The sequence below is a fragment of the Aspergillus clavatus genome, genomic scaffold, assembly GCF_000002715.2.
Source record: "Aspergillus clavatus NRRL 1 1099423829799 genomic scaffold, whole genome shotgun sequence".
Lineage (NCBI taxonomy): Eukaryota > Fungi > Ascomycota > Eurotiomycetes > Eurotiales > Aspergillaceae > Aspergillus > Aspergillus clavatus.
Genome location: NW_001517100.1, coordinates 316,620 through 336,347, shown reverse-complemented (window position 1 = coordinate 336,347; position 19,728 = coordinate 316,620). Strand labels below are relative to the sequence as shown.

At 51.0% G+C, this 19,728-nt stretch overlaps 5 protein-coding genes and 1 pseudogene across 5 annotated transcripts, besides 4 other annotated features; 2 read left to right on the top strand and 4 right to left on the bottom strand.

Moving 5' to 3' along the window:
• The first annotated feature begins 665 nt into the window (after positions 1-665).
• Positions 666-2,465, top strand: ACLA_065910 (annotated as a pseudogene).
• A 2,819-nt stretch (positions 2,466-5,284) lies between these two features.
• On the bottom strand, positions 5,285-7,413 carry ACLA_065900 (uncharacterized protein; the record flags this gene model as incomplete). The annotated part of the gene is made up of 8 exons (XM_001272381.1): positions 5,285-5,421; positions 5,504-5,603; positions 5,669-5,772; positions 5,829-6,287; positions 6,356-6,623; positions 6,673-6,995; positions 7,068-7,262; positions 7,401-7,413. The coding sequence occupies 8 exons, from the start codon at positions 7,411-7,413 to the stop codon at positions 5,285-5,287; spliced, it is 1,599 nt and encodes a 532-aa protein (XP_001272382.1).
• Positions 7,414-9,976: 2,563 nt separating this feature from the next.
• ACLA_065890 (putative MFS transporter Fmp42) lies at positions 9,977-12,232 on the top strand (the record flags this gene model as incomplete). The annotated part of the gene is made up of 3 exons (XM_001272380.1): positions 9,977-10,400; positions 10,462-10,624; positions 10,672-12,232. 3 exons carry the CDS (start codon positions 9,977-9,979, stop codon positions 12,230-12,232), a joined length of 2,148 nt encoding a protein of 715 aa, XP_001272381.1.
• Positions 12,233-12,411: 179 nt separating this feature from the next.
• Positions 12,412-12,447: a microsatellite.
• A 41-nt stretch (positions 12,448-12,488) lies between these two features.
• Positions 12,489-14,459, bottom strand: ACLA_065880 (uncharacterized protein; the record flags this gene model as incomplete). Its single annotated transcript, XM_001272379.1, has 3 exons — positions 12,489-13,227; positions 13,287-13,794; positions 13,850-14,459. 3 exons carry the CDS (start codon positions 14,457-14,459, stop codon positions 12,489-12,491), a joined length of 1,857 nt encoding a protein of 618 aa, XP_001272380.1.
• Positions 14,460-15,505: 1,046 nt separating this feature from the next.
• ACLA_065870 (putative acetamidase) lies at positions 15,506-17,416 on the bottom strand (the record flags this gene model as incomplete). The annotated part of the gene is made up of 4 exons (XM_001272378.1): positions 15,506-16,326; positions 16,386-16,856; positions 16,911-17,314; positions 17,376-17,416. The coding sequence occupies 4 exons, from the start codon at positions 17,414-17,416 to the stop codon at positions 15,506-15,508; spliced, it is 1,737 nt and encodes a 578-aa protein (XP_001272379.1).
• Positions 17,417-17,463: 47 nt separating this feature from the next.
• Positions 17,464-17,492: a microsatellite.
• Positions 17,490-17,515: a microsatellite.
• Positions 17,516-18,129: 614 nt separating this feature from the next.
• Positions 18,130-18,457, bottom strand: ACLA_065860 (uncharacterized protein; the record flags this gene model as incomplete). The annotated part of the gene is made up of 2 exons (XM_001272377.1): positions 18,130-18,289; positions 18,339-18,457. 2 exons carry the CDS (start codon positions 18,455-18,457, stop codon positions 18,130-18,132), a joined length of 279 nt encoding a protein of 92 aa, XP_001272378.1.
• Positions 18,458-19,725: 1,268 nt separating this feature from the next.
• Positions 19,726-19,728: part of a microsatellite that runs on past the window's edge.

Below are 19,728 nucleotides of genomic sequence, written 5' to 3'. Positions count from 1 at the left end.
AATAACAAATTCAAGATTATTCTCTTACCTTAGGAAAGTTAAGACAGGATAAGGGACTTTTATCCTGGAATTAAGGGTTCCTATAGCCACTATACCACACTATAAGTAATATACATAAGGCAAGAGATAATACACTGCTAAGCTATCCTTACTAGGCAGGAGAGTAACTATTACTAGTTCTTCTTTATCCCAGCCTAAGTCACTTTAAGCAGACACACACTAATGTTTCTCTCTGGAATAAGATATTTTAATTATTTAGGCGAACCTGTCCAGGGCCCCTAATAGCTGTTAGCTCCAGACACAGGTAAAATACAACAGCCTAGTCTGAGCTTGGACTCATTAAGGATAGAGCCTTACTATAGCCAAATAATTTATATACATTATACTAGGTATTTCCATCTAAAGAGACATAAAGGTTTCCTTGGATAGGTTAGGGTTAGAGTTAGGGTCATGCCAGTACACTAGTTACTAGGCTAATAAAAGTGCCCTAAGTTTAACCATCACCACCCTGATGATTAAAATATAACTCTGATTTTCCTTCCTTTACAAAGCTATCTGGCTTTGCTCACTCCCTTCCCAAATCTCTGTATGTTTCGAAGAGTGTTCAGTACCTTCTCTTACCTAGAGAAAAGCCATTCTATACAGCATCCTATGACGCTGCTAATATGGAGACTGTTGAGAGAAGGGTAAGGTATCTTGTATCCACAGTCATGCAATCAGTCTTTGGCACTGACAATGTTAGTAGAGATACCAATTGAAGAAGCCGACCTATACAAATACCAACGATACCGATGGTTGTACGTCATCCTTCACGACGTTGCATACCTGTCAATAACAAGTTCTTAGGAGCTGGGAAGCTGAGAAGCTCGCAGCACGTTATCATAAATTCAGGCTGTCAGCACTTTTGGACGCTGCCATCAACATCACTGGCCTTAATGATGCCTAATGTGAGTGCTTATTATTTTAAGACCATTTCACAGCTAATTATTTAATAATAGGTATCAAGGTTCTTAAATGTGTGGAAGGGCAATATAATAAAGTGCTTATCCTGACTATAAGTACTGGATAAGAGATAGTTACTAGACTGCCAAACCCAAATACTGGACTAGTATTTTATATAACTGCCTCAGAGGTTGCCACACATCAATTTGTAGGTGTCTTACCTCATGAATTGTCTATATGGAACTAACATGCGTGAAGATCTGTGACTGCTTAGGGATACCTATTCCTTGTATTTATGCTTGATCAGCGGATGCGTTAAATGCAGTAGATGCTAAGTAGATCCTTAAAGAAAAGGTGATAGAGAAGCCTTTAGAATCACTATAGGATAAATTACCCTTAGCCTCTCAGTTGGACATAGTCAAACAAATCATCAGCATAGAGAAAAAGCTTGTATTAATCACTTTCCCAAGGCACGGCTGTATATACTATTAATCAGACCTTGAATCACAACAACCTATGCCTGTGTCGGTGCCAGATTAAAGCCATGGTTTACCTAAATTTGCAATTGGTCCTCTTACTCACCCAAAGTACTGGCAGGGTAAAAGAGCAGTAATAGAGCTCAATAGGGGTCCATGTAGGTTGTTCCATATTTTATTGCTGATTCGTTGGTTCTGATGACTACTAGGGGATAGCATTGCGGACTATGCTTTAGCTGTTGAGAAGAATAAGATCCAATGGGCTAAGGAACACGCGCAGCCAAGGATGAACTTCCAACAGTCAACCAACAAGCCAGAAACCCCCAGAGATTATATATCAGTGCTTCAGCAATATAAAAAGCTAGTTCCATACCTTATCCCACCTCCATTATACAACAAGCAAATCATCACCATCTCACACCCTAATTTGCATCTTGACAACATTTTTGTGGATCCACAAACAAACCATATCACATCTATAATTAACTGGCAGCATGTTTCTGCATCTCCTATTTTTCTACAGAGGCCGTTTCCACAGATGCTTAAAGTTTCTCAGAACCCGCAGGCTAAGCGTCAAGTAATCAAAAAGCAACTTCTAGAATTTTATCTCCAGAGACTGAAGAATATGGATCCCTTCCAATGGAAGGTGCTTAGTGACCCACTTCACGCGATCAGATGTGAACCCATTTCCCTAGTGCCTTGTTGCTGGGACCGGGAGGACCTATTTTCCCTACGGAATGCAATGATCACAGCTGTCGCTCATTGGGATGATATACGTGGTGGTGGAATCAAACGTCCAATTGAATTCACAGATAAGGAATTAGAACGGCACAAAAATGAGACGGAGTTAATCGAAGGAGTCTCAATGATTCTTCATCAGCTTCAAGAGGATGGGCTTATCTCTCTGGGTGGAATGGTTTCTCCAGAACGATATGAAGATGCCAGGAAATGGAACAATTACTTCAAGCAAGAGTTTATCAATTTGGCAGAAGACGAGAAACAAAGAGAGCTACACGCGAAGGTGTGGCCATACCAATGAAGGAAAGGTGTTCTAAACTAGACTGCTGAAGTTCTTAATGAAATTTAATACAAGCTTGATTTGCTATCCCGACGCATAGGACAACCAAAGCTGGCGACCAAGGGCGGCTACTAATAGGTTTGCTTGGCATGTGACTTGACCTTCCCGTGACATGTGCGGGGTTCAGGGCTGTAATGATTACTTGTCAATTACGAATGGGAATGAGATGCACTCAATCAGGATATGTATCCCGGATCCTGTTAAGAATCACTTGAGGATCTTCATTCCAGAAGAGCAACTGGCCCCTCTCCTTCTGCGCCTATATCACATTCCTATACCACTCCCACTTTGAAACCAAGTCTGACTAACTCTCACTCACCACTGTTTCTTCAGTCTGGACTAATCAACACAGTTCATTTTCCACATCCTTTCCCCATATTGACACCAGAAACACAGCCTCCTCAAAACAAACCTGGTCACCATGTTCCACAATCCCATCTCGGGTGTCAAAAAACCCCAATCGACGTAGGTATGTAGGCCGGTCGACTTTCCACATATGATTCGATCGATGACCAGGTTGAGAGGATCAAAAGCTCAAGTATATGAGGTGGTCATAAGAACTCTAAGATGCACTGAACAAAATATTGCTAGTCTTCTGTCTCAATCTCTAACGCGGTAATCCTGGATGACTTCTTCACTTTGACCCTGCAGCCAAATAGAAAAAGAAGGGGGGGTGAAAATTTTTGCGCGCTAGAAAGCCCTACACGAAGTCAACAACCTTAATAATATCTATCTTCTCTTGTAGTGATCGCGTTGTGTTGGTGAACATATCCCATATTCGTGCGTGAGCTTCATCCCGAAGGTCTGGTGAATGATAGGCAGCTACTCTTGCAACCCACAGCATTTCCACCATGGCCCAATGAGCAGTTAGAGCCTTGTAGAACCATTGATAGGAGCGCTGTCTCTCTCCTGCATTCAGCTCTTGGAAAACGCCACAAGTACATCCAACAGGTGGTGGAAGAGGATCCTCTCCCACCCATCCTTCCTTGCTTGCTTGCCAGCGTGCTAGGGAGTAAGATGTCTATATGGATGTGTCGCAGTAGAAATCGAAAAGAAGGCGCATTGCATGCCACCGACATACAACCTCCCAGATCACTGCAGCAGATAGATCTCGGATAGCCAGGTGCTGTTGGAAGAACTCCTTATAATAGGAGAGCCCACGTGGAATTGGTGATTTGTTATACAGCGTGAATCATTCATTCAGTCCAGCCAGGAGAAATAAACCCAGTTCAAGTGCATGCTGGTCCGCATTCCTCTAGTCCATTTGTTAGAACTGAGTGCCTAATGGTGATGAAGACGTACAATAATGGACCGGAAGATTCTCAATCAGGTGTTTAATGGGTTAAAAGTCCTGTAAATCCTCCTGCAGCAGCGTGCAAGGTGCAAAGCATCATCCAGGTCATCCAGCAGTTCAAAAATATAGATGAGAATTTCAATAGGGAGGCGGAGTACGGAGTAGATGACACATTATCACTCAGACAGGGCGCTACAGAAGGTGCAGCGGCGTCGAGCGTCAGTTATGAAAGGATGGAAACTGAGATGCGCAGCATCAAAAGCTGCCAGTGCTTTTACGGCCCGCATCTCTCCACCTTCGGTCAAAATTTTGTTCCAAAAACTGATAGTCTGGTCTACGATGTACTGTGTAGGTCGATGTTCAGGTGTGTTTAGCCGTATTTACAATAATTATAGCTCCGTTGGAAGTCTTAGCGATCGGTAACAATGCATAATGGGACCGACTGCTAAGCTACATGCAAACATCATACCAGTATACACAGTAGTGCTGTGGAAAGAGGACACGTTAGCAGGACAGGGGTTGAGCGGGGTCACTGGGTGTGCAGTATTGAGGTTCAGGCAGTTCAGCTGAGCTTTAGGTGAACAAGGCTGAAGAGAGGATGAAGAGAAAGCGGCGAGGGCGCTGAACCCAACATCAATCAAAAAGAAACAGACATAAAAAGAATCAAAAACATACAACAGCCGGGATTCGCTGGTGGTCACCCACCCAACTACTAACCGGCCGGCGTGTGGCTTAAGTACGGCTGAGCGGACGGGAAGCCCTGTTCTCCACACCCTGTGGTCGTATGTGCTGGACAAGAGGAGTGGAGGGTATATATCAGAGGGGTGGTTGTTTTTATCTGTTGGGAACCAGATATCTTCCCTCCCAGGTATCAGGATTGCTTCAGAGAACAACCCATAGTATAGTATATGATTAGTATTTAGTATCACTATTTATATTCCAGACGCAGATATCTGTACAGCATCTTCATCTTGTTTTAGCTTTTGCAATTCCATGGTACCATCCATCCGAACTCGAGAGAGGGCTTGGTCGTTTTACTCCCTTTCGCTTCTTGCCAAGAAGGGCGTTTATCTAAACCGCCAGGGAAGTACCTCTGTAAAGCCGGGAGTGGGATCATCGCAGAGAGTGACAACGGAGGGGGAATGGGAGATCGTTCGAGGGGCGAATGCGTTTCTATGAAGATTTTCCCTCTTCCCCGAGGCCATTCGTTCTGGTCTCTCCCAAAGTCCCCAACAGAGACAAAAGAGACCACCAGCGTGATATGAGAGTATATGAGATCAAAATCTACTCGGAGTAGAGCACCACCACGCAAATGGTGGGTCTCTTGGTCACTGTTCAGTGTTCACAGTCGTTTAATGTGACATTGGGATTACTGCCTTGATGATTAATCCGGAACAAACCCATGACCACATACACCTACTCCGTACACAGTAGGTCTTTTTGTTTAGTAGTATGTGGTGAGAAGATAGCTAGCTTGGTTACACTAGTTTAGTCCTATGTCGCGGCGTGGCCCCAGTCTTGGCTCAGCTTCTGCACCACAAAGGCCCACGGCCAACCGTTCTCGGCCTCTGTCTTTCGCAGAAGATCGAGGAGGCAATGCTGTGCCAGAGGATCGCGTATCCAAGAGCCGCCTAAATGCTCAATTAGTTCGGGCTCGGCCTTAGTTCCACGAGATGGAGATCGCGGTCGTATACTGCGTAGAGTAGAACTGACAGGCACATAATGCATGGCACGCCATGATGCGTACTGAGGGATCATCGTCCGTTGAGAGGGCGATGCCAAAGAGAATGCCTAGGTTCTTCATCACATCGTCCTAGGATCTATGAGCTCTTGCCCCGCAACGTTGGGGTCTGTCGGAAACGGTTCCAAGTGACGGACCTTCATCTTCATGGTCTTCTCTAAATTAATATCTGGATGCATATGGCGGAGCTCGTGCTCTAGCAGTAATGCCTTTGCCATGCAAATGTGCTGAGCGGCGGTAGCTATTCCAATTGCCGATGAGAAAAGAAAATACACCAGTAAGGGGGAAAATACTCACCTTGTAATGATGTTGTGTACCAGACAACAGGGAATGGCCTGCCATTCCGTGGCTCGCCTGGAGAAAAATGTAATGGTTGAAAACTCTCCGGTTTCTCAATCTCCCAGGCACGAATTTTACTATCCAGCGGCCCTCCATCTACCACGTCGGGAGACATATGATCGTTCGCGCCATAGCAGTAATTGATAGCCTCCGCCAGTAACCAGATAGCTTTGTGTGTCCAATCACGCTCAATTTGTGTGGTCGTATCTTCCCATACCTGGCGAAGTTTCTGCTCAAACGGATTGAGTATCAACCGGAGCGGATTCCTGTGCACCAGTGCAAACAGTATATCCTGCATGACAAAGACCCAGAAGGAGGCCTCGGCAAGACCCCCGGATATTGCACAGTCAACTTGGGCGCTAACATAGACCGAGCCCGCGAGAAGATGCCGCTGAAGATCGTTTGATGGAGCATGAGCTGTAAATGCACGCGAAATTCATCAGTAACCCAATCATTGCCAAGTTCATGTTTTCCATCACACGCACAAGATATCTGCTCGAAAAAGCGTAGTATGACGGTCGACGCGAGAAGCACTTCAATGCCGATAGAGAAGTCTCTGTTTTCCAGGGTGGGAAGAAGGATCGCAATGCATCGCTCATGGTATTCATCCGCGGTATTCGGTGGAATTAAGTGCTTTGTGTGGGATAAATGACGAGCAGCTATGGCCAAGCAGGCATACAGAAGAAGGGGGCAGGAAGGTGCCTGTTCTACCACATCCAGTGAGAAGTGCATTTCAGGATCGCATACATCCAACTTCAGGGATCGTCAGCCAAGTCATGATAATGAGAGAGCAGTACAGTACCCATGCACCCAAGGTGTTTCGAAAGTGCCGTAGAAGGAAGGCTTCATTGAGACTGCCCAGTTTCGGACGGCTTATCAAGGATTCGAGTGGAAGAAGAGTGTTAGAGGCGTTAGGGATGTAGTGTTCTGAAAACCTGGTCCAGCCAGGATGATTTAAAGGGACATCCGAATTTGCGGAAGCATGGGTAGCTGCTGACGACGACAGTGTCGGAATGTACGTTGAGGGCTGATCTTCAGGTACTATGGCGAGAAAGGACGTCGACCCGCCGAGTGGGACAACCTGATAGTCGGCAGCCGTGCGGTCAGTCTCGTCTTCGAAGGCAACTGAAGTCTCACAAAAACCCTATTAGCACCCTTGTGGCTTCTCTTTCTCCATAGTGACTGGGACCTACCTACCTTCTGGAGGTGTCTTGACCCAGATCTGATTGTCAGGGAACGTCAAATCGCTCTCTCCGTAACGAGGAGGACCTCTGGGCCGTAGAGATGGATTCTGTCCATGTCGAAAAGTGACTTCCTCTGGCTTCGCGGGTGCTGGAATACATTTACGTCCTGATCGTTGACAGCGTAAACATTCCGTACCAGTTTTATCACCTAAGCTCCGGCATTAGATCCCGTGATTCCGGCTTTGGAAGGGTTGTGATTCCAATGAGGGATGTGGTACATTTCAGATGGCGCTGCCGACAAGTCAGACTGGGAAGAAGAATCAGCACGCATTAGTAAGTGCCAGACAAGGAGGCGCCATTGCGAAGAACAGGAGATTGTTTTGTTAGGTACATGGACTGGAAACACTGCAACTGACCATCCCCTCATTACGTTGTCCTCGAGTTGGTCATGGACAGACGACTATGATAGCCATGGATGAGCTGAGGGACTTCAACACTGGGCGAGCCACGATATGAGGGCAAGAAAGAGAGAAAAAAAAAAGTCGAGAGCAGAAACAAACGCTAGATAGATGAGTGGATGCGAAAAGAGAGAAGGCACTAAAACGCAGCTAACATTGCCAATCTCATCGGTGACGGATGATGAATTGATTGATATCCTAAATGGACAACTGCCCGCGCGGATGGGTCGTGCGAGGCGGATACACAGTGGGTTAAGACTCGTCGGATGAAAGCCAATAAAGAGAGTGTCGACATGCCCCCAAAAATCTTGGCTGAGCAGATGATGCACGTTAAAGCAGCAAAGTGATAACACTTCTGTAGCTGCAGAAGCAGGTAGCGCCAAACACAAGGATGTCCTCCAGGGCAACGGAGGGAGGGGAGGGGGGTTCCCCTTTGCTGTCACATAGCATATTGTTCCAATGAGAGCATGTGTGAGGACTAAGGAGGGCCCATCAGTAGCGTCCAGACTCCAGACCGCTATAGACCGGCCTCCTTCTCCAAGTGGGATAGTTCGCGGAGACTCAAGCTTCGAGGCACAATTGGAGCGTTGCAGTGCTGATGGGGTTCTCCCCGAAAAAAAACGCATGGCGATTGACATGACCACCTCTGATCACTGCCCGAATCAGAAAATACTCACAAGTTTAATGGGAGGGCCCCATCATTCACAACGGTGCAATTAGGCTTAACTTAAGCGAACAGCTTTCTCGACACCTTCGCTTTTCTCGTTCCGAGCCTCCGTATGGTTACTCTATCCTTCAACTTCAGGCCCTCCCCCTTTCCTCGGCCGCATCTCTCTCCACAGTGCGCAGTGAACGTTGACTCCACCGAATTGACATTGAGGTGGTATGTGGTCCCACCAGTCTTGCATATGAGGATCTAGTGCCGAAGCCTATAGATCTAGACTCTACCGAAATGTACATCATAGCGGCCAGATAGTCGTTGAGGTCGCATAGGGCTTCGGGCGGGTGTGACCAGAGCTAGAGGACCAAGGATAAAGGCTAAAAGAAACCCTTCTCTTTGTTCCCAGCCTGTCATTCGGCAGATTGGCCCTCCGCGAGCCTAATGCTGCCGCCCCGTCCTTCAGTCCTTCAAACAAGGGATGGGATTTGAAGAGTTGTTCTCGATCCTGAAGGTTCTGAGAAGGTTTTGAGGGTCGTTTTACGGCAGAAATCACCGAGCTTTCATGTGATGCCCAAACACTTCTCCCGCAACTGGTGTTGAATAACATCAAATTTTTCAGTTGTAACTCATATCGTGAACAGTTTGGAAGATAATGCGCGGCCGGTGAAGAAGTGATTGAAACGCAGTGCTTTGACAGTTTCGAAACAGGCCAACCGCCACCAACGTCTCAGAATCGGAATATCCGGACAGCCGGAATAATACAACCTGAGTCCAGCCATGTTGAGACCATGCGCCCAATGTTTCACAACGCCGGCTCTGTGTTTGATATTAGTTGTAGTACGTGGTTCAAAATGGAAAAAAAAAAGCATGGGAAGCACGAATTGTGGAGGTAGTCGTCAAGGTTGCATCAATGGTGCTGATGGTGCAGCGATGTAAATTAAGAGAGACGGATCCACCGGACTCATACATGATACGGCTCCTCAGGTCATGGCATTAGTTAGTTCCGTCTGCTAGATAGAAAGAGGTGCCTTGTCCGAAAAGTCGATGCTCTGCAGCCCATCCAAACGGTGCGCCATTACTCGTTATAGGCTCTTTCGGGAGATATTGCCCACGATCGACAACGCTCCACGAATGAATAACAAGATGCATGGCTATACTGAGTTAGAGTTGCAGCAGATCCCATTAATTTGGTGAGAGCGAAGAGCTGAGGGCCTGAGAGTAGGTGCCGTTTTGTACATGGGGGCCATTGTTAAGGCGAAGCACAATTTTTTGGAAGCAAGGCGACCCACACGGCGGAATGGCCGACAAGATTCAAAGTTGCTGATTAGTTAGTCTAGTTAGTGATAAGTAGATAGCATGCTTCTTGATTAGACTAGCTGAGCCGATGGATAGATGCAGAATTGATTGATGAGGGAGGGATGAGATGGATGTTATTAACTATTGGATGCGAGGGAGAAGAAGAGACGAGGCGGGGGACGATGAGCGGCAATCAGGTGACCCGCTGCCAACAGCCGACGTCACTTGCGATGAAGCTGTCCTGCATGATTGAAATAGCATCCTGTTATCGGTTGGAAAGACCTTGGGAATCTTGGAAGGTCTCAGCTGACGGAGATACGCCGTTTTGGTCTTTATCGGCAAGGTTCGACCCTCCCCATCCACGCTATGGTTATCTCCGCTGCTTCGTGGGGGATGCTGGCTTTCACAACCTAGGACCCGTCATTACCCCCTGATCATCAAGTATGTGACATTCCATTAAGATCTCTATATCGGTGCTAAGTTGCTAACTGACCGGGTTCTCCAGACATGTCTCTTAATCGAGTGTCTTATCTAGAATCCTGGGGTCAAACTCAGGTCTCGTCCCATCAACATCAGAGTCAGCACCAGACCGGGGATCAGGGGCCGGAAGTTGATCTGGAGTCAGACGATGGGAGATATCATGAACTCCCAGAAGAGTCGCTCTCATCTTCATTCCAGACCACGTTTAGCTATCGGCTGAATTTCAACCCCTATGCTGGACCAGGCTGGAACCAGCCGACCGGAGAAGATGCGACTGACGCTCCCACTCCACGGTGCGCATCCCCTGCGAATGGGGGGATGAGTCCCAGGATTCAATACTTCCATGGGGACAGTAACATCGAGATTAGACCAGACCCCTTGGAGGGACCCGAAGACGACTATCCGATGCAGACTACTGGAGCATTTGAAGTTGGTCGCACCAAACGAATCTGTATGTTGATATCCATTTTTACTAGCCCTAGGTGAGGGGATGCTAACACGGTAGGTAATAGGCCAGGTCTGCGTGGCGGTCGTATATTGCTTTCTTGCCGCAGGGGTCGTCTTTGGCTTCGCGGCCCTGAAGCCCGTCCTAGTTCGAGAAGGCGTCTATCGCAATCTATGTTCGCAAGATGAACTCGTTAGGAAACAGGAAGTTTGCTACCAACAAGAACTCCGGTACGACTCTCCCGCGTTTCTTCTTGGAGCCCAGCTGACATCCACAGTCTCAATCTCATGTTCACCATCGCCGCGGTGGCTACAAACGTGTCTGCTCTTCCAGTCGGCACGATTTTGGATACCTTTGGTCCTCGCGTGTGTGGAAACCTCGGAAGCCTGTGTCTCGTTATTGGAGCTCTGCTGTTTGGATTTGCCGCCAGACTCCCCTTTGACGCTTACATCCCCGGCTACTTGTTTCTGTCCCTGGGAGGGCCGTTTATCTTCATCTCGTCATTTCATCTGTCCAACACATTCCCCGCCCGCTCAGGGCTGATTCTATCCTTGCTCACGGGCGCCTTCGACGCGTCTAGCGCGTTATTCCTGGGCTTCCGACTGATCAATGAGCGAACAAATGGGTCCTTCACGACAGGCAGATTCTTCCTAATCTACCTGATCGTCCCCCTGTTCATCCTCGCTGCGCAGGCTCTAGTCATGCCGTCCACCTCCTACAAGACGGCCGGAGAACTGGTCCAGCAGGCGGAGGCGTGCCTCGCCGACGAAGCCAACGACCACATCGACGACGGCATCCCTGATCGCTCCGAAGGCGAGCGCCAGCGCAACGACCGCCGCATGCGGCGCCAATCCGTCGTGAGCAAGATCCAGGACCTCCTCGCCGACGACAACACCCAGCTCTTAGCACGCACCGCGCTCCCAGACCCGCCCACCAACCTGGAAGTCAACGCCAACACAGACCAAATCGCGACTAAGAAAACCCCACCCCCCCACGCCACCAGCGGCGTCTGGGGCGCGCTGCACGGCCGCTCCGCCCTCCAGCAGATCCGCACCCCCTGGTTCGTCCTCATCACCCTCTTCACGGTCCTCCAAATGCTCCGCATCAACTACTTCGTCGCCACCATCCGCCAGCAATACACCTACCTACTCAACCCCGCGCTCGCGCACCACCTCAACACCGCCTTCGACATCCTCCTCCCGCTCGGTGGCCTCCTCTCCATCCCCTTCATCGGCCACCTCCTCGACTCCCTCCCCACCGCACACGTCCTCGCCCTCCTCGCCGCAACAGCAACCGCCATCGGCATCCTGGGCTGCATCCCCGCCCTCCCCGCCGCCTACGCAAACATCGTCCTCTTCGTCCTCTACAGACCCTTCTACTACACCGCTGTCTCCGACTACGCCGCAAAGGTCTTCGGCTTCCGCACCTTCGGCAAGGTCTACGGCCTCGTCATCTGCCTCGCCGGCCTCGGCAACTTCGCCCAGCCCGCCCTCGACGCCCTCACCTTCACCCGCTTCGCCAGGAACCCCGTCCCCGTGAACATCGTCCTGACTGCCGCGACGGCGGTCGTGGGCACCGCCATGGTCGCGTATGTCTGGCGGAAGGCGCGGGAGATGGCGCCGGCGCCGTTGAGGCGGGATGGCGCCCGTGAGGCGGAAGCGAGCGTGCAGACGCAGGCGTGCGCCGAGGCCGGTGGTGTTGGTTTCCCCGCGAGGGCGGTGGAGTACTCCGGCGTCGCTGCGCGGGACTGGGAGCGCGAGCCGCTGCTGCATCATGCGCCGCAGCATCTAGGGCGGCACGGGGAGGCGTCTTCGTATGGGATTTCGAGTGCGCCGTGATTTGTCCCCAGACTCCGTCTCCCATCCCTACTGGGATCTGTTCTGAAAGTCCACAAATTATTTCAATTTCGTATATAGGCAGGGTGTTGTGTGTCTATACGCCTATTTGCCCCGCTAAAATCCCATGACCTGTCATGTATATAATATGCGCCTGAGGCTACCAAGCCAAATCTCCAGGCAAAAAAAAAAAAAAAAAAAGAAAAGAAAAGAAAGAAGTACAGCGCCGCTGTAAACAATAACATTATGGAAGAATAGATTATACATGACGAACGAACGTTTGCTCCACTTCGGCCCAGAGCGTATACCCGGCCTGGTCACAGGCGACGTCATACCAGAGCATGAACTCGAGAACGCGCTTCAGGTCCGACCAGGCATATACCTGCGCGTGTGCGGCCGCCTGGCCTAGCGTGCGGACAAACCAGTCCCGCTCAGGCTGGTTGGTCGCGGCGATGCCGCCTAGAGTCAGGACCCACAGGAGGGCGAGCTGGGCGTGCGGGTGGGACCAGATGGATGCGGCGTCGGGAGTGTGGAGGACCTCCTGGATGAGACGCCCGAGGCGGGCGAGTGGGGTAGATTGGGAGGGGAGCGGGAAGGTGACACCGACGCTGTAGGTAAGGGCAGCGAGGCGGCACGCTTCGTAGATCGGTTTGTGGTGTGGGTGGGCGAAGCAGGTGGGGATATTTTGAGCTGGGGGGAGGGTGAGGAGGTGCTGTTGAACGAGGTTGCGCTGGTCGCAGAGCAGGGAGAGGTCAGGATTGGGTTGGCTGTGCTTCATGTGTTCGATGACGATATTCGTGTAGACGCGCAGGGCTTGGAAGACGTCTGCCATTTCGGCCGTGAATCCAATCTGACAGAGACGACCGAACCCCAGCTCGACGTCTAGCGGGGTGTATCCAAGTAGTTCCTGTAATGTGAGACTTTGGCGAAGTTCGTAGAGGGGCATATAGGGGAAGATGGGTGCCGACAGAAGATAGCTGGCAGTCAAAATGGCAGAGCTGTATATCATTAGCTTGGGAATATGAGCAGAGAGATAGGGAAGGACGGGCGGCCATACAACGACATAATAGGGCCAGCTCCTGGCAGCCTGATGTTTTTCAAACCGCCCCGCATTCTAACAAGCTCGACCAACCCCTGTAAGTGGACAAGATTTGGAGGCAAGCTGGCGTAGACATCGAGCCATTGCAGACGGGTCAAGGGTGGGTTGAACGGCGTGGTTCCACTGCGTCGTCGATCGTTGTCGTCGGCGATGTTGTGCCCCATGCACATGACGCTTAACACGATCGCATCGCTGAGGGCTCGATTCGGATCATTGAGCGCATCGTTGATCAGCTTGATAGTTTCATATTCGGACTCCTGCAGGAGCCGCTGGTCTTCGGGTCGAAATGCTCCGTCTGGGATACGGCCGTTGATCCACTGACAGCGTTGGTGCGAAAGCGTCCCAAACAGAAAAGCGGCAAATAACGTTGGATCCGTCATGGAAAGAGGGAACCAGCTCCCAACAGCAGAGACACCGGGTCCGCCAGGTGTGGGGGGAGTCAGATTCGGCCACAAGACCTCAAACACTGCCCAGGTTAGTAATAGTTCTATGAAATCAAGTCTCAGATTTGTTACACGAACTGTATCTTCGGCACGCATCAATCGCTCGTGGCGTATGGCGCGACGGATAGGTGTGGAAGGGATCCAAGACATCTGCGCCAATGACCCCATTGAAGAGGGAACCAGACGAGTCAATGCCTTGCTGGGCGGTCGATTGCGTGACCAGCGCATCAGAACCGTACTCATGAGTAGTCTCATCACTTTCCTCCTGATCCCAGGTGTAAGAAACGGAAGACATCGGCACCACACCGACATGCGAAGAAGAGCGCACGGAAAGCGACAGACTGCGCGAACTAGTCGACTCCGGCGATTCACGCGACGAACCGACGGAGGGCGACGAAGACGAGGGCAAAGGGAATTCTACCGCATCGATAGCATTGTAGTGCGGCGCAATCTCAGAGAGATTCACCCGGTTTGCGCTTGCGCTCGAGCTCGCGCTCGCCCGGCCCTCCTCCAAGAACTCTGTCGTTGTCGCTGCAGAGCGGTCCTTAGTCTGATCGGAGATCCATTTTCCAACATGAGCTCGTACCAACCGCTGTATCCGGAGTCGTTCCGTCTCAGAGGTCGGGCGAGCGTTGACGAAATGGATCGGATCCTTTTTTCGGCCTTTAGCAGGTGTACTCAACGGCATCGCCACCACGGTGTGTTCTGTCCCATCACCCAACTAAGGTGTTACGATCGTGATGCAAGTGCAGTGTTGAGGGCATGAACCGCATCCTGCGGTTCTCTTCTTTTCGTATGTAGCGGAGGGGCGCTTATAGTAGGAGAGAAATCCTCATTTGCAGAGAACACGGAACCGGGGGAGGGGACGAAAAAAATCGGAGTGGCTGAACGGCGCGGAGTGGTTGCGATTTGATTCTGAGGGGGGGCAAATCGACGGGAGCTATCGTGGGCTGCGGAATGAGGCCGATCAACAAGCGAGAGGGAAGGTAGGTATGATGTTTGTGGATTGCAAGCAGCAGGAAAACAATCAGTAGGAAGATGATACTATGATGGAAAGATTGGTTCCAGCCGAAGCTGTTGATGTTGCAGTCAACCACAGAGTAAATCAATCGTGTCTTTCGGGGCAGATGGAGATCCCGTGACCGACGATCGGCTGGCGAAGCAGAAACAAGCCCTTTGGCATCGGGTGTGCTTCTTGTTTTCTCCCCCTTTGACTTCGTGTTCTGATTTCGTGTTTATTGATTGTTTCTCCTATGCTGGAACGGCAGCTGCGTATCCATGGTCAAGCCATGAATGGTTGACAGAACCAGAAAACCTCCTGATCTAGATTTCTCCAACTGCAAGTCAGGCCAGGCGACGCGAGCCAGGGACAAGCACACAATTGGAGAACCGACAGGACGTACTCCGGAAAAATGGTTCACGGATGCTCATGGTTTCAATATGCAATCGCGCGTCATAGAGTAGTCGAAGCCACGACGGTCCAGAAGGCAACGAAGCAATGAAGGATTAACGGACAGTTTTAAGTCTTCTGGGGTGTACGGAGTATATGTACACCACCTAATCCAAGCATGAGAGATGTGCTTACTGGCTACCACGGGGGTTGTGTGTGTGTGAGTGAGAATACTGGTCTGCAAACTGACTGATATACACATACTAGAATAGTCCAGCTGATTTGACAGGGATATCATTTGTACTAGCCAACCACACACACACACACGATGCTGACAACATGCATCAAATCTCAAGCAGCTGATACTTCCCGCCCTCTCCCGTCTCGGCATCATAATATTCCTCCAGCGCATCTTCCACAGCAGCCATGTATCCCAGGACCTTCTCCTCCTGCCAACGTCTTCCGACAACCTGCACAGCGGTGGGAAGCCCTGCCATCTTCACAGCGTCGTAATGCTTCCACGCGCCGCGCGCAATCGCGTGGTTCGCGCCCAGTTGCTTCAGGACGGACTTGTAAGGCGCTGGCAGTGCATCCTTCTTAGCATCCACGTGCGACACAGGCAGCACGCCGGCCGAGTAGTCCAGTAAGTTCCAGAGGAAGGTGTATCCACACGAGGAGACGGCGTCGTGCATAGCCTTGTGCGGCAGCGCGGGGGTGGCGTTGACGGGACACAGGATGAAGTCGTAACCCTGGGCCTCGGCGTCCCACCAGGAGTGCCAGGTGGCGCGGAAGGCCTCGCGTTTCGCCACGAGCTTCCACTGCTCCGCGGCGGACTTGTGGTTAAAGCTGCGGATCAGCGCGGCCCACTTGGAATCGCGCCGGATGTAGCGCACGTAGAGGTAGTAGAGGTAGCGAAGGGGGCGGGGGAGACGGGCGATGCGGGCGAGTTGTGCGGCACCCGGGTCGGTGGGCTCGAAGCTGTAGCGGTGAGAGTTGAAGGTGGTACAGCCGTCGGAGTTGAGAAGCTGCGAGGCGAGGTCCAGGCCGGTGAAGGGGTCAGCAGTGGCTGGGGGAGTGATTTCGGAGACGGTATGGCCGGCTGCTGTGAGGGCTGCGACAGTGGTGGCGACAGCGCGAGCGATCGCGGGGGTGGGAGGGACGACTCCTGCGAAGAGGTTAGTACTGTCATGGTTCCTCTTATCCGGTATGCTCAACGGATCGTACCATCGGTGGACATCAGTCCAATGCGCAGCTTCTTGGTCTGTGCTTCATTCTCCTCCGCATCCCGCCAGGCAATCGGATGCACAGTGTTATCGTACTTCCACGGTTGCATGCGGACAATCGCTCGCGTGAAATAGGTGAGATCATTCAAGGTGCGAGCCATGGGGCTGAAGACACTGGCTATGCCTTCCTGTCCTGCCATACTCGTGCTGACACCCGCCTTGGGCCAGCGGCCGGTACTGCAGCGCAGCGAGTAGATGCCACTCCAGGCCGCGGGCACACGGACAGATCCTGCAACATCGGAACCAATACCGATGCGGCCGCCGAGTGCGAGTAGCGCACCCTCTCCTCCAGTCGAGCCGCCGGGCGAGTAGGCAGGAACATGCGGGTTCAAACATCGGCCCCACAGGCCATTGAACGATTCAAAGGACAGAAGGGTCACAGGCAAGGCGGTTTTGGCATAGGGAACGGCACCTACGATCCTGGCTGTCAGTATAGTTGCTAAGAGTGCATGAACCGATCACTTACCAGCATCCTTTAACAACTTTACCATCGGTCCATCGTCGAGAGCTGGCTTCCCCGCCATGCGGGCATACCCGACAGATGTGTCAAACCCCTTGACCTGTATCGAGTCCTTCAAGGAGACAGGGATACCCGCCAACGGACCGGCAAGATTCACTTCAGACTGAACCCATGTCTCGGCCTCGGGGAGCAGCAGTTCCGTCACGCAGTTTGTGCGTTCTTGCGCCTTGATGGCGACCTTGCCGTACGTGCGGAGAACATCTGTCGACGACAGCGTGGAGTTGTGCACTGACTCGACGAGCTCTTCGATGGGTTTGTTGATGATTGTCCGGTCAGTTGCCGACAAGGCCGTGTGATAGTCTGGGGGGAGAGATGCGAAACGGGCGGTCCGTTCCTTTCTCTTCAGATCCCTGGTGGTGGTAAGACATTAGCAAAGGGAGGGGGTTGTAAATGCTATGAATACGGTCTTACCGAACTCGACGATAGGTGAAGTAGTCAAAAGGAGGAAACATCCTGGAGGCTGCAAGAGAAAGAAATAAAGAAAGAACGAAAAGTTACCGAGAGCACGAGAGCACGAGAGCACAAGAGGAAGAGAGGAAGAGAGGAAGAGAATCACGATAACTCCAGCGGTGATGCTGTTGTATTTATTGCGGGGAAACCAGCGGTGCGGAGAACAGCGATAAGGCCCGCAGATAAGCGTCGGAGTCTGGCCTGAGGTATCACAAACAACAAAAGCGCATCTATAGATGTAGTACAGGATTGGGTTTGATAGAGAGATATATATAGTTGAGAGAAGCTTCTAGCATGTAGGATCTAGACTTACATATAGCCTCTTGAACCAGCAAAATCGAGGACACGAAAAGGAGGAAGAGACAGAGCACGTGACCAAGCGACTGCCGAACGCCGGCTATCTGCGACCAATTCGGAAAGTCCATGCGGTAGAGTTCCCAGCGGACAAAAAGCCGACGCAGCGACGGTGAGTACAGTATCTAGATAACTACTCCGTAGGTCATGCTCCTATCTCGCTCATCGGAGCAAATCACTAATGGCATTCCACGAGAGCACAGATAACACACATCGAGGGTGGTTTTACACTTGGGTATATTGGATTTAGACAACACCTGGAACGCCATACAAGAGCAGGATATGAGACCGGCTCACTCAGCCGGAATGGAATTGAACCCGGACACGCAACACCGCTATAATGATATTTCCAGCTTCTCTTTCATGTGCTATGCCTCTGCGGTTGCAGCCAGTGGCGCGAGTTGAGCCAGAGAAGGACGACGATGATCCCGGCAACCAGACTGGCAATGGCCAGGAAGATAAAAAAGCCGCAGATGATGCTCCGTCGCTTCTTGCGGTATTGGGCCTGGATCCAGTTGTCCCTGTTTGGTCAGTATCCTTGAACAGGGCGCATTGAGGAGGACGACGTACGAGTGGTTGTTGTTACTGTTGCTATTGTTCTTGCCGCCTGCAGCCGCCTTGGCTTCCTCGTCGAGATGGACTGCGCGCGAGAATCGCTTCCAGAACATCGGATCCCTCACAAGTGCCATCTTTAGTCGCTTTGTGGGAGGCACATTGATCTTGCGCGCTGGTTGTGGTGTACAGGGTGGTTGGGTCGTTCACGCGTCAGTATGTTCGACACTGAGTTCTAGCCTTTGGACAACACGACGGGGTAGGGGGTACACCAAACGCCCCGTCGGCGAAGCTGGAGACGAACACAGCCGCTGGGCTGTGGCGAGTTGAAGATATCGAATACTTCGCTGATGATTTGTGGTGTCCGACGGGCAAATGGTAAGGAATCAGTCCCGCAGCAGTGGATAGGGAGACATGGCCTGAATAAGAGGAAAAATCAAAACACCGAAAAACAAGGTGAGTAGGATGAGGAATGTACAAAAATACTCCCGAGTATGTGCCTATTCACATTGCTTGGGGAACATTCCAGCTGGCGGGCAGGTATGGCACACAGGCTACGGAATGGTCTGGATCGACACTGGTCGGATGAGATTCGTCCAGAACGGCGTCTGAGTTTCTAAGGTATACTTTGGTTAGTGGTGATCGTCAGATCTCCAATTGTATGTTTGTGATTCTTGTAGTAGGTAGGAACTATTAGGAAGTGATGGCGCATCTCTGGGTGTACGGAGTACATATCCATGCATTCCACAACAAACGCTGCAGATGCAGATAAGAGATGTGCTGTATACATATGAGTAGTTAGTTAGTTAGCTCTAGCTAGTTAATGCGAGATATTGCAATTGTTGAGACCTTCAGGAGTCGAAGCAATGCAGCAGCAATCCGATTGCCTCGTCCGCTGCGATAAAACTCCATAAGCGCGACCATCGTTCCACCCAATTAAGCCAATCTGACCCATCATGGAGGACTATCACGGACTATACTCGACTCAATATATGTATCAACTGCAGTCCTCGAGGTCCTAGAGGGAACAGCTCAACAGCATCCAATCCAACTGCCACAAATTCCCATCACATGCAGGGCTGTCAGGCCGTCAACCCACGCCAAAACACCAAAACAGCCTCGTGCAGATCCAATTCCGCACCGACACACATGTCCCATCTTCCATCGAGCTCCCCGAGCAATCATCGATCCTTTTCCTCGGGTTCGATTGCAGATGAGGCGGATTGAGGTGGCTTCGTGTCAGCAAACCAAATGCTGTTAGGCCTCAGGCCAACTCCCCGCAGTGGAGCGCCGCCAAAATGAGTGCCTGACCGGTTTTGCTGTGCTTTGACTTCACCTGCTTTGGTTGCCTGTTCTTTGTGAGCTGTCTGTCTTGTCTTGTCTTTCTTTTGATCCAAAAACAATCAAA